The following is a 13,034-nucleotide window of genomic DNA, read 5'->3' as shown; positions in this document are numbered from 1 at the left end:
ATCGACAACCAGCACGGAGTTACCACTCAATCGGTGATTTCGTCTTGGAGGCAGCCATTTTTGGAAGGGGAATAACTTACTTGCTTTTATTGTCGACTCGGAGTGAGCTCCCCTCGTTTGTCGGCGATCCAGGTTTCGTGTCTTAACTGGACGAACTAGTCCTTGAGTTTGCCGAACAAGTTCACCCAGTTAAGACACAAACCATGGTTCGCGAACCTTAGTTCGGCGAACCAATGGTTCGTCTGGTTAAGAACAGCCTTAAGTATGCAAAATTTAAAGTTGTTTGAATGCAATATGGAATCAATATGGAACTTGAAGGTGCAAGTAATTGCTAAATAAATTGTCATTGTTCACAATAATAATAATAGACACTTATTAATCGCCCCTTCTCACTAGAGGTCACGGCGATGTACAATAGCATTGTAGCAACAGCCTGCACACACGCACATGCACAGACACACACACACACACACACTTAAATACAGTTTGTGGATAACATTATCATTTATCTACAGACAGAGTAATTCTTGCCTGTTTAAGATATAATGTCCTTTAATAATTGATTTATGTTCATACTTAATAATTGTGAGAACAATTTTAAGTCTTCCGGTAAGTCTGAATGTGATTCTGAACAGCTGATTCAGATTTGAAAGAAGTGTTTCTATTAATTCTAATCAGGAGAGCCGGAGTGGCACACTAGTAAGAGCTAGTGCTTAACTGCTTGCCTCTCAAGATTGACCCCCACTCGGGGCGAATACAAATACTTTATTTCTCGGAGGGCTCTCAAGTCCACTAAGCTTGAAATGGGTAAGTGACCATATTTAAGGTCGGTGAAGGCAAAGGCAGCGAGGAAGAGGAAGAGGCACCACCCTCATAAAGCTGGCCCTAGATAAGTTGAGATCTCTAACAGTAACATCTCGCTCCCCTACAAATATGGTTATGGGAATAATCTTCTAACCTTACCTTCTGATCAGAGATTTGCAGGGAAGGGGGGGAGGGGGGGGATCGAGGAAGGGCAGTAAAGAAAGATGTGTTTCAACGGTTTAAATATTTTCCTTTTCAGCACAAATGGAAACATTGACTTGATAGTTTCTGGCATAGAGCTCCTTAACAAATTGAAGCAGGTACCAGGGAAAGAGCATAACCACAACCGCCTGGCGAGCCTCAGAGACTTGCAGGAATCATTCTCCTACTTCTTCAAGAGGGGCCGAGCAGCGGAAAGACTGTTCACAGATGCTGATCTTTATAAAGAAGTAGTGAAAGCAGTGTATACTTTGGAAAAAGTTGAAGTAAGTGATCATTGATGGTGAACACATGTGGTAAGATTGTGGGGGTGAGACAGGAAGGACTGACTGTGCTGTATGAACGACGTGTGGTGCGAAAGGCCCGCTGCATCATCCAGGATAGTAGTCATGTGCTCGCTCACCACTTTGAGGTCCTGCCCTCAGGACGTCGCCTCCGCACTCCCAGATTCCGCACGCTCAGAACTAAGAACAGTTTTATTCCAAAGTCAATTGGCTTTTTAAATACCTAAGTTAATTAAAACTAGTATGTGTGCCGGTGAACATATGCACTGATTTCTGTGATGAATATTTTTTATATTCTTTGATGTGCACCCTTATGCTGAGTGTGATAACCCTCGAATGACTAGTCCTGTGATAAATATTGTTCAATGACATATCTAGTCCTGTGATAATGATAGTTTTTAGCGGTAAACTTTTAGCTAAAGCTGACGGCAATTTACCTATTTGGAATCATGTTACTATTCCTGTTAGTGTACATATGCGTGCGCGAGTGTAGTATGCTTCGTATGGTATTTTTATCTGTTGTCTTATTATTTGTTTTGTCTTTTAATGTGCACCACACTGAAATTTCTCTGTATGAGATAATAAAGTATTCGTATTCGTATTCGTATTCGTTAACCAGTGCAGTGCAGACCAAAATAATGCTAATTCCCTGATTTTTTTAAAATTTAACAGGCATGTGATGTAAGTTGTAACTTGCACATTACTTACAAAGAATTGTCCTTTATACTATTATAGATAGAGAAGTCGGCAAGCAAACTTTTTCATAAAAGAAAACAATCTGTAAGTGTAACATCAATTTCATGGCAAAACTGTCTGGGTCACTCATACCCATACTCTTTTGTCCAGCTTAGCCAGAATGATGGAATAACTGAAGAAGCTTACATTTTTCTTTGTTTGTGCAGCAATTCATTGGAGGGAACGCTGCGTTGATGGCCAAGAATGCTGCAAGCTTGTTTCCAGATGTCAAGGTAAGTGTGCTGTTTACTGCTTTAATAAGAATGCAGACTTTGTAACATACTAACAAGCCTTGCCCGTCGCGATATAACCTTGAATGGTTGAAAACGACGTTAAACACCAAATAAAGAAAGAAAGAAAGAACAAGCCTTGTTTGTTTGTATTATGTGTGGGAACATCTGTAGCTCAGTCAGTCATGCCCTGGCTTTGCTACCAGTTCGATGCTATTGGTGTGGGTTTGAACCCAATTACATTAGGCACTGTTTTTGAGTCACTTGAGAAAAAGTGACTCTATGTAATCGGTCAGTGTTAGTCTGTCCGGCCGGCCGGCCGGCCGTCCGGCCGGCCGGCCGGCCGTCCGGCCGGCCGTCCGTAGACACCACCTTAACGTTGGACTTTTCTCGGAAACTATCAAAGCGATCGGGCTCATATTTTGTTTAGTCGTGACCTCCAATGACCTCTACACTTTAACGATGGTTTCGTTGACCTTTGACCTTTTTCAAGGTCACAGGTCAGCGTCAAAGGAAAAATTAGACATTTTATATCTTTGACAAAGTATCTCGGAAACTATCAAAGCGATCGGGCTCATATTTTGTTTAGTCGTGACCTCCAATGACCTCTACACTTTAACGATGGTTTTGTTGACCTTTGACCTTTTTCAAGGTCACAGGTCAGCGTCAAAGGAAAAATTAGACATTTTATATCTTTGACAAAGTTCATCGGATGTGATTGAAACTTTGTAGGATTATTCTTTACATCAAAGTATTTACATCTGTAGCCTTTTACGAACGTTATCAGAAAAACAAGGGAGATAACTAGCCTTTTCTGTTCGGCAACACACAACTTAACGTTGGGCTTTTCTCGGAAACTATAAAAGTGACCGGGCTCAAATTTTATGTGAACGTGACTCATTGTGTTGTGAATAGCAATTTCTTCCTGTCCATCTGATGCCTCATATAATATTCAGAACTGCGAAAGTGACTCGATCGAGCGTTTGCTCTTCTTGTTGTTTTTGTTTTACTATCCATATTTCCCAGTCAATTAGGCTCATTGCAGACTGTACGCGGGAAGAATCATACCACACTACCTAGCACACACACACCTTTGAAGATGTGGTTATTCTGCCCATATGGTATGATAGTTGATACAGGTAGAATTGGATTGGCATGCAAAACTCTCACCATAATTAACATACATGTATCACTGAGAGTTACAAAAAACAAAACAAAACTCACAAATTCATAAGAAGTTTTAATTACTAATTAAATTACATATTCTTACTCCGAATCACATAAAGCATTTGACTACGTCTGAGATGCTAGGTACTGAAAAAACGCTACCCATCAAAAAACAAACAAAGGGAAGCGACCCCTACCAAAAAGCTTGAATAGCTATGGTAACAGCCAGGTTCCCTGGGAGTTACCTCCCATATAGCTACTTCCTCTCTGTCACCACGTGACCGCTCATACTGACTTCAGCGTCTTGCAGAGAGGTTGTGTTGGAAATTTTGTGCGCTTTCTGTGGCTGCCTTTGGTGGAGTTGTTCACTTGCCGGCCACGTAACCCATCGTTCTCCTGTCAGGGCTTCGTTTGGTGAGCCCGTTCTGTTTTCTCTGTGGTTTTTGTTCGTTTTCGCCTGCTGTTGCTGATATTTTGTCCCTTGGACTCTGTGTGTCAGTAACACGTGCGTTGTGCCATTTTGCTTCTGTCAGCTTGGCTGACTTGCTGTCTGTGGCGTTTAACCTGTGCTTGTTCACTGTTTCGTTGCAAGTTTGGTTCGTTTATGCGTTGTTAGTTACTGCTTGCTGTTCGTGTTTACGTTCATTCCAGTAACTTTCCTTGTATAATTTTTTGCTTGTTTACGTTTTCGTTGTTCGTCAGCATGGCTGATTCAGACAAACGTAAGGGTAAATCCGATTTGAAGGGCAAAGTGAAACCTAAATCTTCTAGCACCAAGCCTTTGGTGGTCGTGTCGGATGAAGCACGCAATACCATTTTGACGGTGCCCATTTCACCGCCTGGTCCTAGTACTCGTCCTAGTACTTCTGCCGTTACTCCGCCGCCGCCCTCTGCGGCTCCGGAGCAGGGGGCTATCGTTGCCTCCTTTTTGAGTTCGTTACTCCCAGAGATACGTTCCATGGTTCAGACTGAAATGCAACGAGCGTCTCCTTCCGCTAGCGCTTTCCTTCCTGCGGAGATGGGGGGGGTGCGTTCCCTCGCTTCCGTGGTGGTTACCTCGGCTTCCGGTCTGCATGCTCAGGCTGCTTCCGCCTCTACCACAGGCGTCTCAAGTAAGTCGAACCGGTCTGGCAGCCCTCGTGAGGCGTTCGGACATTCCCTCACGGGAAGCGGTTCATTGGCTCAGGGTCACTCCCTGCTCTCTACTGGCAACAGTACTCCGTATGGTGAATCTGTCGCTCAGCTTCGGTGTCTGCCCTCACTAGCCCGCACCCAGTGCCGCAGTGACGGGTTTGACCGAGAACTGGCCTCCGGGCTTTACGGCTCTCAGCCGCAGTTCTCGCATTCGTCGTTTCCGCCCCCGGCGGTTTCGACGTCTGCACTTCCGGCTTCGGCCGGACACGCTGTCCCTCATCCTAGCACGTCCGCGTGGCTGCAGGAGAGGGATCAACGGCGTGAGGTTTTTGCGCTTCCGGCGCTTCAACCAGGCAGGCTGTCACTTCCCCCGGACGGGTCCGCGACTGCCTCCCACGTACATCCGGCGGCTTCGGATGGGTTTCCGTCTTACCCTATGCACTTTAGTCAGGGTTCAAGTCGGGATCACTTCCAGGATTACGGGTTTCCGGTTTCCGGTCATCTCGGGTATCCTGCCGCCGGCGTTCTGGATGACTACGGTCATGGCACTTCCTGTGAACACTCTGATGTGCAATCAGTGGCTAGTGAAGAGCCTCCTTCGGGAATGTCGTCAAGGCTGCGTGTCATCCTGGACACAGCAGCTGAGGTGACTTCACGTTATTTCCCGGAGGGCACGGCTGCGGCGGTGTCTCCCACTTCGGGGGTACCTTCGGCGATGTCGGATTTCCTGCCTGCTAAGGAGGCTAATCCTTCCTTCCGCTTCGCGGAGTCGCCGGCCATAGCCTACCACCTGTCGCAAGTCTGGGCGTCGGCCTCTAGGCGGACAGGTGGTGTGCCTTCGGACCCTGTTCCTTTTCTGGTGCCTTTCGGCACAGTTCCGGAGCAATCTCAGCCTTGGCTGGCGACGATGGCACAGACTTCTACTTTCGTGCCATTGCCTCAGCGGAAGCTTGCGCTTCCTCGGCATAGCCGGAACCTCGTTGCGTCTTACGCACTTCCGCGTTCCGTCTTGCCGGTGACGCCGGACTTGACAGCTCTTCTGGCCAAGCCAATCAAGGGCGACTCAGTGATTCCGGTGAAAGAAAGCACTCTCCTCTCCCTGGAGGAAGTCGGACGTCAGCTGTTGGAATTGGCTTCAATTTCCGACACGCTGATTCGGGCTCTCTCTAGGTCTTTGACGGACGACTTAGTCCCGTTTACGCTCAGCGAAGAGCAGAACGCGGACGACGTCTCCTCCCTCCTCACAGCGTTGGCTAAGGTAAACGAGGAACAGACTCGTCTGTCCTCTTTACAGTACGCACACGCAGTCTTGGCGAGGAGGGAATTGTTTCTTGCCAACTCTCAGTTTGCAGAGCAGGTTACCAGAGACACTCTCAGAGCGTCTCCGGTTGTGGAGGGCTCCTTGTTCAGCCAAATGGCGCTTGTCGCTCGGCAACAGGAGATTCAGTCCAACAAGGATTCTCAATTCCTGGACATGACTCTACAGGGCATGAAGCAAGCTAAGCCTTCCCAGCAGGGGAAGGCTCAGCCGGCCTCTCATCCCAAACCTGCTCAGAAGAGACCTGCACAGCAGAGCTCTAGAGGCGGCAAGAAACGGATGGCGTCGGGAAGGGGACGAGGCGGCTCGAGTAGCAAGCCTCACCCCCAATGAAGCGCTCCCGGTCTCACCACCCTCCCGCCCTCCACTCTGGTGATGGCGGGAGGCCCCTCCCGGGCACTTTCCCATTGGATGGTATCAGTAGACAGCCAATGGATAGTGGGAGTTGTGAGATCGGGCTTCCGTCTCTTATGGCGGGAAGAGAAGGCACCTCTTTCCCGACATCCGCCGCTCTTCAGACCCCCCTCCTCGCAGGAAGCAAGATCCGTCCTTCAGGCGGAGATTGTCTCCCTGGTGCAGAAGGGCGCGGTCGAGAGGGTCCTGGACCAAAGCTCACTGGGGTTTTACGGCCGTCTTTTCGCCGTCCCCAAAGCTTCAGGGGCGTGGCGCCCCGTCTTGGACTTATCTCTCCTCAACACTTTTTTGAGAGAGATCAAGTTCAAGATGGAGACGCCGGCCACGGTCAGGGACTCTCTGCGCCCAGGAGATTGGGCGACCTCCATAGACCTGACGGATGCATATTTCCACATTCTCATGCATCCGGCCGACCGGAAATGGCTTCGTTTCCGGTGGGGAGATCAGGTCTTCCAGTTCCGCGCGCTCCCTTTCGGGCTGTCTCTCGCACCCTGGATCTTTACCATGGTGGTGAGACAGTTTTGCGCTCTGGCGAGGTCGCAGGGGGTTCGTCTGCGGGTCTATCTGGACGATTGGCTCGTGCTGAATCAATCCCAGATAGGCTGCTCGCAGCATACCCAATCGGTTCTTCGAGAGGCTCACCTGTTGGGTTTCTCGATCAACCGGTCAAAGTCGGAGCTGATCCCGTCTCAAACGTTCACCTACCTCGGGATGGCGTTCGACACGGTTGCCTGGACTGTCCAGCCCTCCCAGCGACGGGTGGACAAACTCCAGGCTCAGATCCGCTCCACTTTGCCTCTCCTGCAGGCGCCCCTCCGGTCTCTCGCCTCCATCTTGGGGCAGATGGAGTCCATGGCTCTGTTGGTTCCTCTGGGCAGGGTCCACAAACGGCCTTTTCAGGCAGCGCTGAAGCCGTTTGTGGACTCACCTCAGGTGGACTGGAACGCCCTCGTCCCTCTCCAGGGATGGTTCCAGTCCGCGACCCTTCCGTGGCTGGACACGGAATGGATCAGCAAGGGAGTTCCGATCGCCCTACCTCCCCCAGACTTGGATCTGTTTACAGATGCTTCTCTGCGGGGATGGGGGGCACACACGGACCTACACACGGTGTCAGGTCTGTGGTCGGAGGAACAGAGCCAGTGGCATATCAACTTGCTAGAGCTGGAAGCAGTAGCTCTAGCTCTAGTCGAGTTTCTGCCCTCCCTGCAGGCCAAGCATGTTCGTCTGTTTACAGACAACACGACTGTGGCCGCCTATATCAACAAGCAGGGAGGCTCGCGGTCCCCGTCTCTCTCGGACAGGACCTGCGAGATCCTGAAGTGGTGTGCTCTTCACCACATCACGATCTCAGCCAGGTACCTTCCAGGGAGGCTGAACACTCTGGCGGACGAGCTCAGTCGCTCCGGCAGAGTGCTTCAGTCAGAGTGGACCATCACTCACGGGGCACTGCTGCGCCTTTGGGCTCAGGTCCAAAAGCCTCTCGTGGACCTCTTTGCCACAAGGTTCTCGAAGAGGCTTCCGGTGTTTGTCTCGCCATTCCCGGATCCTCAGGCTTGGCGAGTAAACGCTCTGGACATTCCCTGGACGGGCCTGGAGGCGTACGCCTTTCCGCCTTTCCCATTACTCAGCCGAGTAATTCGAAAGGCGGAGCTGGAGGGGCCGACTCTTCTTCTGCTGGTCGCCCCTCTGTGGCCGTCGCAGGTCTGGTTCCCGGACCTGCTCCGGCTCGCCCACGGGCCTCCCATTCCTCTCGCTCTTATGCGAGGGGAACTCGTGCAGCCCCGAACAGGCATTCCACACGAGGAGCCCAGTCTTCTGAAGCTTCACGTGTGGAGGTTGTTCGGGACTCATTGAGGCGCTCGGGAGCATCATCCTTGACGCTGGATCTGGTGGACCGCTCGCACAGGGCGTCCACGGCGTCTGTTTACGCCTCACACTGGAGGTCCTGGGCCTCCTGGTGCTTGGAGAAGGGGGTGAGTTCGGTGGCGCCTCGCTCTATGCAGGTGGCCAACCACCTCTCTTATCTTTTTTCGCAGGGTGCGTCTGTTTCCTCCTTGAGGGTCCGACGCTCAGCTATCTCTGCGACGCTTAAGCAGATCGGTAGATCTATTAACGTCGGGGGGGTGATTGCAGCAGTAATCAAGGGTGCTGCTCTCAAGCAGGCCAGGTCCAGGTGCCCGTCCCCCAAGTGGGACCTGTTTCTGGTCTTAGCATTCTTGCGGTCTTCGGAGTTCGAACCGCTGCGGGAGGCTAGTCTGCATAATCTTACTCGGAAGACGCTGTTTCTTCTTCTGTTGGCGACGGCCCGGCGGGGTAGCGAGGTCCACGCCCTGTCGGGTCTGCCAGAGGATATTTCTTTCGAGTCGGACGGCTCTGTCTCTTTGCATTTCCGTCCCGATTTTTTGGCCAAAAATCAGACTCCGGGGCAGGCCTCTCCGTTGGTTAGAGTCAAGGCACTGACCAACGCGTTGGCTCCGGACGACCCTGATTTGGCCAACTGTCCTGTTCGGGCTCTCCGTTTGTACTTGGAGCGCACTCAGCCCTTGCGTTCCAAGTCTCAGAAGTTATTGTTTCTCTCCCTTCTTACTACTCGGGAGAGAGATGTCTCAAAGGTTACGTTGGCCCGGTGGGTGACTTCTCTGATAAGGCAAGCTTACGTTTGGAGTAGCACAAACAGGGGGGGGGGGGGCGCTGCCTGCCTTTCCCCTGGACTCCCCCAGAGCCCATGAAACGAGGGCATGGGCATCATCGCTCGCAGTCCTACGCTCCATGCGCCTCGATGATGTTTTGTCTACTGCGTACTGGCGCTCTGAAGATATATTCCTGAATTATTATCTTCGGGACATTTCTGCCCTCCGCCAGGACGGCTCTCGTGCTCTGCCTGCACTTGTAGCAGCTGGTCAGGTTCTGACCAGAACGTGATGGTGAGTTTGAGTTTATTTCTTGCCCACCGCCATGTTGATGTTATCTGCTTTATGTGATTCGGAGTAAGAATATGTAATTTAATGGAAAATTTCTAAGTAAATTTTCATTTCATTAATATACTTACCCGAATCACATAGTGAATTCCCTCCCTCCTTCCCCGCTTGTGGTTTTTAGTCTTTCTGAAGCCGTATGAGCGGTCACGTGGTGACAGAGAGGAAGTAGCTATATGGGAGGTAACTCCCAGGGAACCTGGCTGTTACCATAGCTATTCAAGCTTTTTGGTAGGGGTCGCTTCCCTTTGTTTGTTTTTTGATGGGTAGCGTTTTTTCAGTACCTAGCATCTCAGACGTAGTCAAATGCTTTATGTGATTCGGGTAAGTATATTAATGAAATGAAAATTTACTTAGAAATTTTCCAATTAGTTTGTATTATGTAGAAGTTGGATCAGGATGAATGGATTTACCTTCAAGAGCAAATGACCTTTAGTAGCTGACACCAACATTTGAAAGAAAGACAACTTCCACTCACTGAAATGGCATTAGTTATAATAACTTAAAGATTTGGGTTGTAATCTTTGTATGTAGTGTACGCTTGGTTTTTGTCTTTTCATAGTTGCAGACTTTTAGGCTAGAGCACTGAGTAGATTAGATCATGCTAGAGCTATCTATAAGGCCTAAAAAAAAAATAGGTGTGGTTACGGTAACCCGACCTACCCTATTTTTAGGGGCCGACCCTATAACTTTTTATTACATTTGTCAAAACAAAACAAAACAAAAAAAGAAAACGAGTGCAGAAAACGCAATGAAAGCGCCCAAGTCGCACACTTATTTCCCTGTCAAGTAGGTTTAATTTGTACACATTAGAAAAAAAAGTTTTAAAAAAAAGTGATTGCCTACCTTCCTACCCTATTTTTTTTGGCTAAGTTACCGTAACCACACCTATTTTTTATTTTTTTTTGCCTAAGTCAAAATGTGCTGTTAAATAAGCTGTCAGTGTCATTCAATTATATTTTCTTTGCCTTTGCAGATTCAATTTGTGGGTCCCGTAGGTCCAATTTTACAGAAGTTGATGCCGAAAGCTATTTCTATTCCTGAATCTAGCATTGCAAAACAAGATGAATTCCATCTAATCATGGAGTACAAGGTAAGTGCACTCGCTCTGTTAGTTTATATAATAGGTAGTGTGCTGCATTTGGTGTATGAATATTACATCACCTGCTTTGCTTTTGATTGAAGTTCAGATTGAATGGCTTTGTTCTTTGCCAAATTCATTGTGAATGCATCATGTTCATTTGTGTCATTGTTATCACATACAGTAAAAATACACTTTTAATACACAAGTTAATAAATCGATCTGTATTTACTGTCGATACGTTATCTGTTCTGGTCATTTGACATATTTGTCAGGGCCACTGTGTGTAAACCTGGGAAACATCCATCAACTCTGCGTTATGAATTTGCAGTAATGGGGTATCTGTAATGTAAAACCACATTGATGAGAAGACACCTCCCAACAAAGGAAACCCTCTGTTGTACATCATTCTGTATACATGATTGAAGTGTACCTGTTCTTGAGAGGACATCTGCAATACAGAGAAATGGTTGGGTGGTCCAGAGGGTACGTGTCCTCTGCTTTCAGCTATCACTGTAATATGATTAGAAGAAGCATCCAGTGTGCTAATAAATACACTCTTCCTTCTCTCAAGGTTGGACAGGTTTGGCTGGTCCAGAGGGTACGTGTCCTCTGCTCTCAGCTATCACTATAATATGCAGACCTGGGAACCCATACGATTTTGCCGTATTTTGTACGCATGATTGTCTAGAATACGATCAGTACGGTCTGTGGAAAAAAAATACGACGAGACAAATTCCCAGACTACTTTTCTTCACAAGCGCATCCCGAAGCCGATCCAGTATTTCGACACATGATTACAGTTTTTTTTAGTAAACATTGAAAGAAGCATGTGTTTTAAATGTTTTGGTTAACTTAATGAACTATGCGACGGACGTGTGTCAGTGAAGCATGGTTTGAATCATGGATGTTCAAATGCTGTGTGGAGTACGTACGCTCATTTTTCTGAAAATACAGCAAGTTTAATTGTTTGAGAATACTCTAAGTGCAAAACAGGGGTTCCCAGGTCTGAATATGATTAGAAAATACACCCAGTGTGATGATAAATCCACTCTTGTCACTTGCAAGGTTGGACAGGTTTGGCTGGTCCAGAGGGTACGTGTCCTCTGCTCTCAACTATCACTATAATATGATTAAAAAATCCATCCAGTGTGATGATAAATCCATCCACTCTTGTCGCTTTCAAGGTTGGACAGGAGTGGGGGTCGACGAAAGCACCTGTGGCCACCCGCTTCATCTGCAGCTATGATGCCTCCAACTCGGAGATGACAATGCTGGAGACCTTCTTCAACAACCTGGATGCCTTCAAGCCTGATCTCATCCTCCTCTCCGGCCTTCACATGCTGGAAAGTCTAGAGCCGGAGTTCTTCGAGTCCAGACTGGCCGCCCTGATTCAAGGGCTGGACAAGGTGGACGCTAGGATACCGGTTCATCTGGAGTTTGCCAGCATGATGGACAAGAACTTTATGAGATCCATTCTGGAAAAGGTGGGAGATTTCCCTTTAGTTTTCATGTAGTTTCTGGTTCATTTAGTTTTCATGTAGTTTCTGGTTCATTTAGTTTTCATGTAGTTTCTAGTTCATTTGGTTTTCATGTAGTTTCTGGTTCTTTGTGACATCAAAGTTTCAGTTGCACATCAGTTCCTGTGGTTGTAACAATACTAACTTTACATACTTGCATTGTAGTTCCACTCCCTTAGCATTTAGGCTGGTCGACTGTTTCCAATGGTGGAAAAATTATAACTATGTTACTATCATGCTGAAATAGCCACGTAAAAACTGTGACATAAATATCTTCAACAAGGAAACACGTACTGACATTCAGAATGGATTTCACCAATTATGAACATCATTGTTTTTCTGCTCATAAAGAGGAATGAGCATAGCCATAGAAAATGAAGGTTGCATGAGGTTTTCAATTTCAAATTAGCCGCTGTGATGTTTTGGTTGTGCAACACATAATGACAAGTGTGGCAGAAAAAGTAAGTTTGCATTTCAATGGGAGGGAGTTATATATAAAACAGACCTGTTTACCAGTACGATTTGGGCGTATTTTGTACGCCAAATTATTATCGGTACGCAAATACGCGACACACGCACACAATACGCCTAAGAAAAAGTCTAGAATACGTTTTCCGGTGTTGGTGTGCTGATTACGGGATGGTACAACTGATACCGGTTTCGGTCGAAGGGAGATAACCATGACAGCGAGTCTTCAGCTGTGGAAACCTTGTTCAGTTGTTGGCACGTGCGATCGTCTGGACAATCGTGGCAAAATGAAGCGGAAAAATGTGCCAGTTTCGGATAACTGTACCAAATCTAAACAGCAGAAGCAGCAGATTTTCTTGGAGAAATATAAGAAAGAGCCAGGAATTGTGGATGCTACTATGGGAAAAAGTCATGCACACTGCAAGTATTGTAAATCAGATTTCTCCGTTGCCCATGCTGGGAAATATGACATCGAACGACACTGCAGTTCCAAAACTCACCCGGACAAGGTTGCTGCAAAGAAATCCGCTGAAAGCTGTCAAGGAATTATGAAGTTCATTCCCGCAAAGCAAATCCTGCCAGAAGAAAAGGAGGTAGTCCGTGCTGAAGCAATGTTTTCTGAGATGATTGTAAAAATGAACTTGCCACTGTCAACCGCAGATGTTATTTCACGAACTTCATCTTT

General features: G+C 47.6%; 1 protein-coding gene across 1 annotated transcript in view; it reads left to right on the top strand.

Annotated features, from left to right (window-relative positions):
* Window positions 1-13,034, top strand: part of LOC138945376 (ADP-dependent glucokinase-like) — a 32,259-nt gene that overhangs the window by 9,007 nt on the left and 10,218 nt on the right. The window contains exons 2-5 of the mRNA XM_070316807.1: window positions 1,064-1,289; window positions 2,210-2,275; window positions 10,257-10,373; window positions 11,549-11,848. Coding sequence (XP_070172908.1) covers window positions 1,064-1,289; window positions 2,210-2,275; window positions 10,257-10,373; window positions 11,549-11,848 — 709 coding nt within the window. The remainder of the gene's footprint in view (window positions 1-1,063; window positions 1,290-2,209; window positions 2,276-10,256; window positions 10,374-11,548; window positions 11,849-13,034) is intronic.

This window comes from Littorina saxatilis, linkage group LG1, assembly GCF_037325665.1.
Source record: "Littorina saxatilis isolate snail1 linkage group LG1, US_GU_Lsax_2.0, whole genome shotgun sequence".
NCBI classification, from domain to species: Eukaryota; Metazoa; Mollusca; class Gastropoda; order Littorinimorpha; family Littorinidae; genus Littorina; species Littorina saxatilis.
This window is presented reverse-complemented; position numbering and strand designations above follow the sequence as displayed.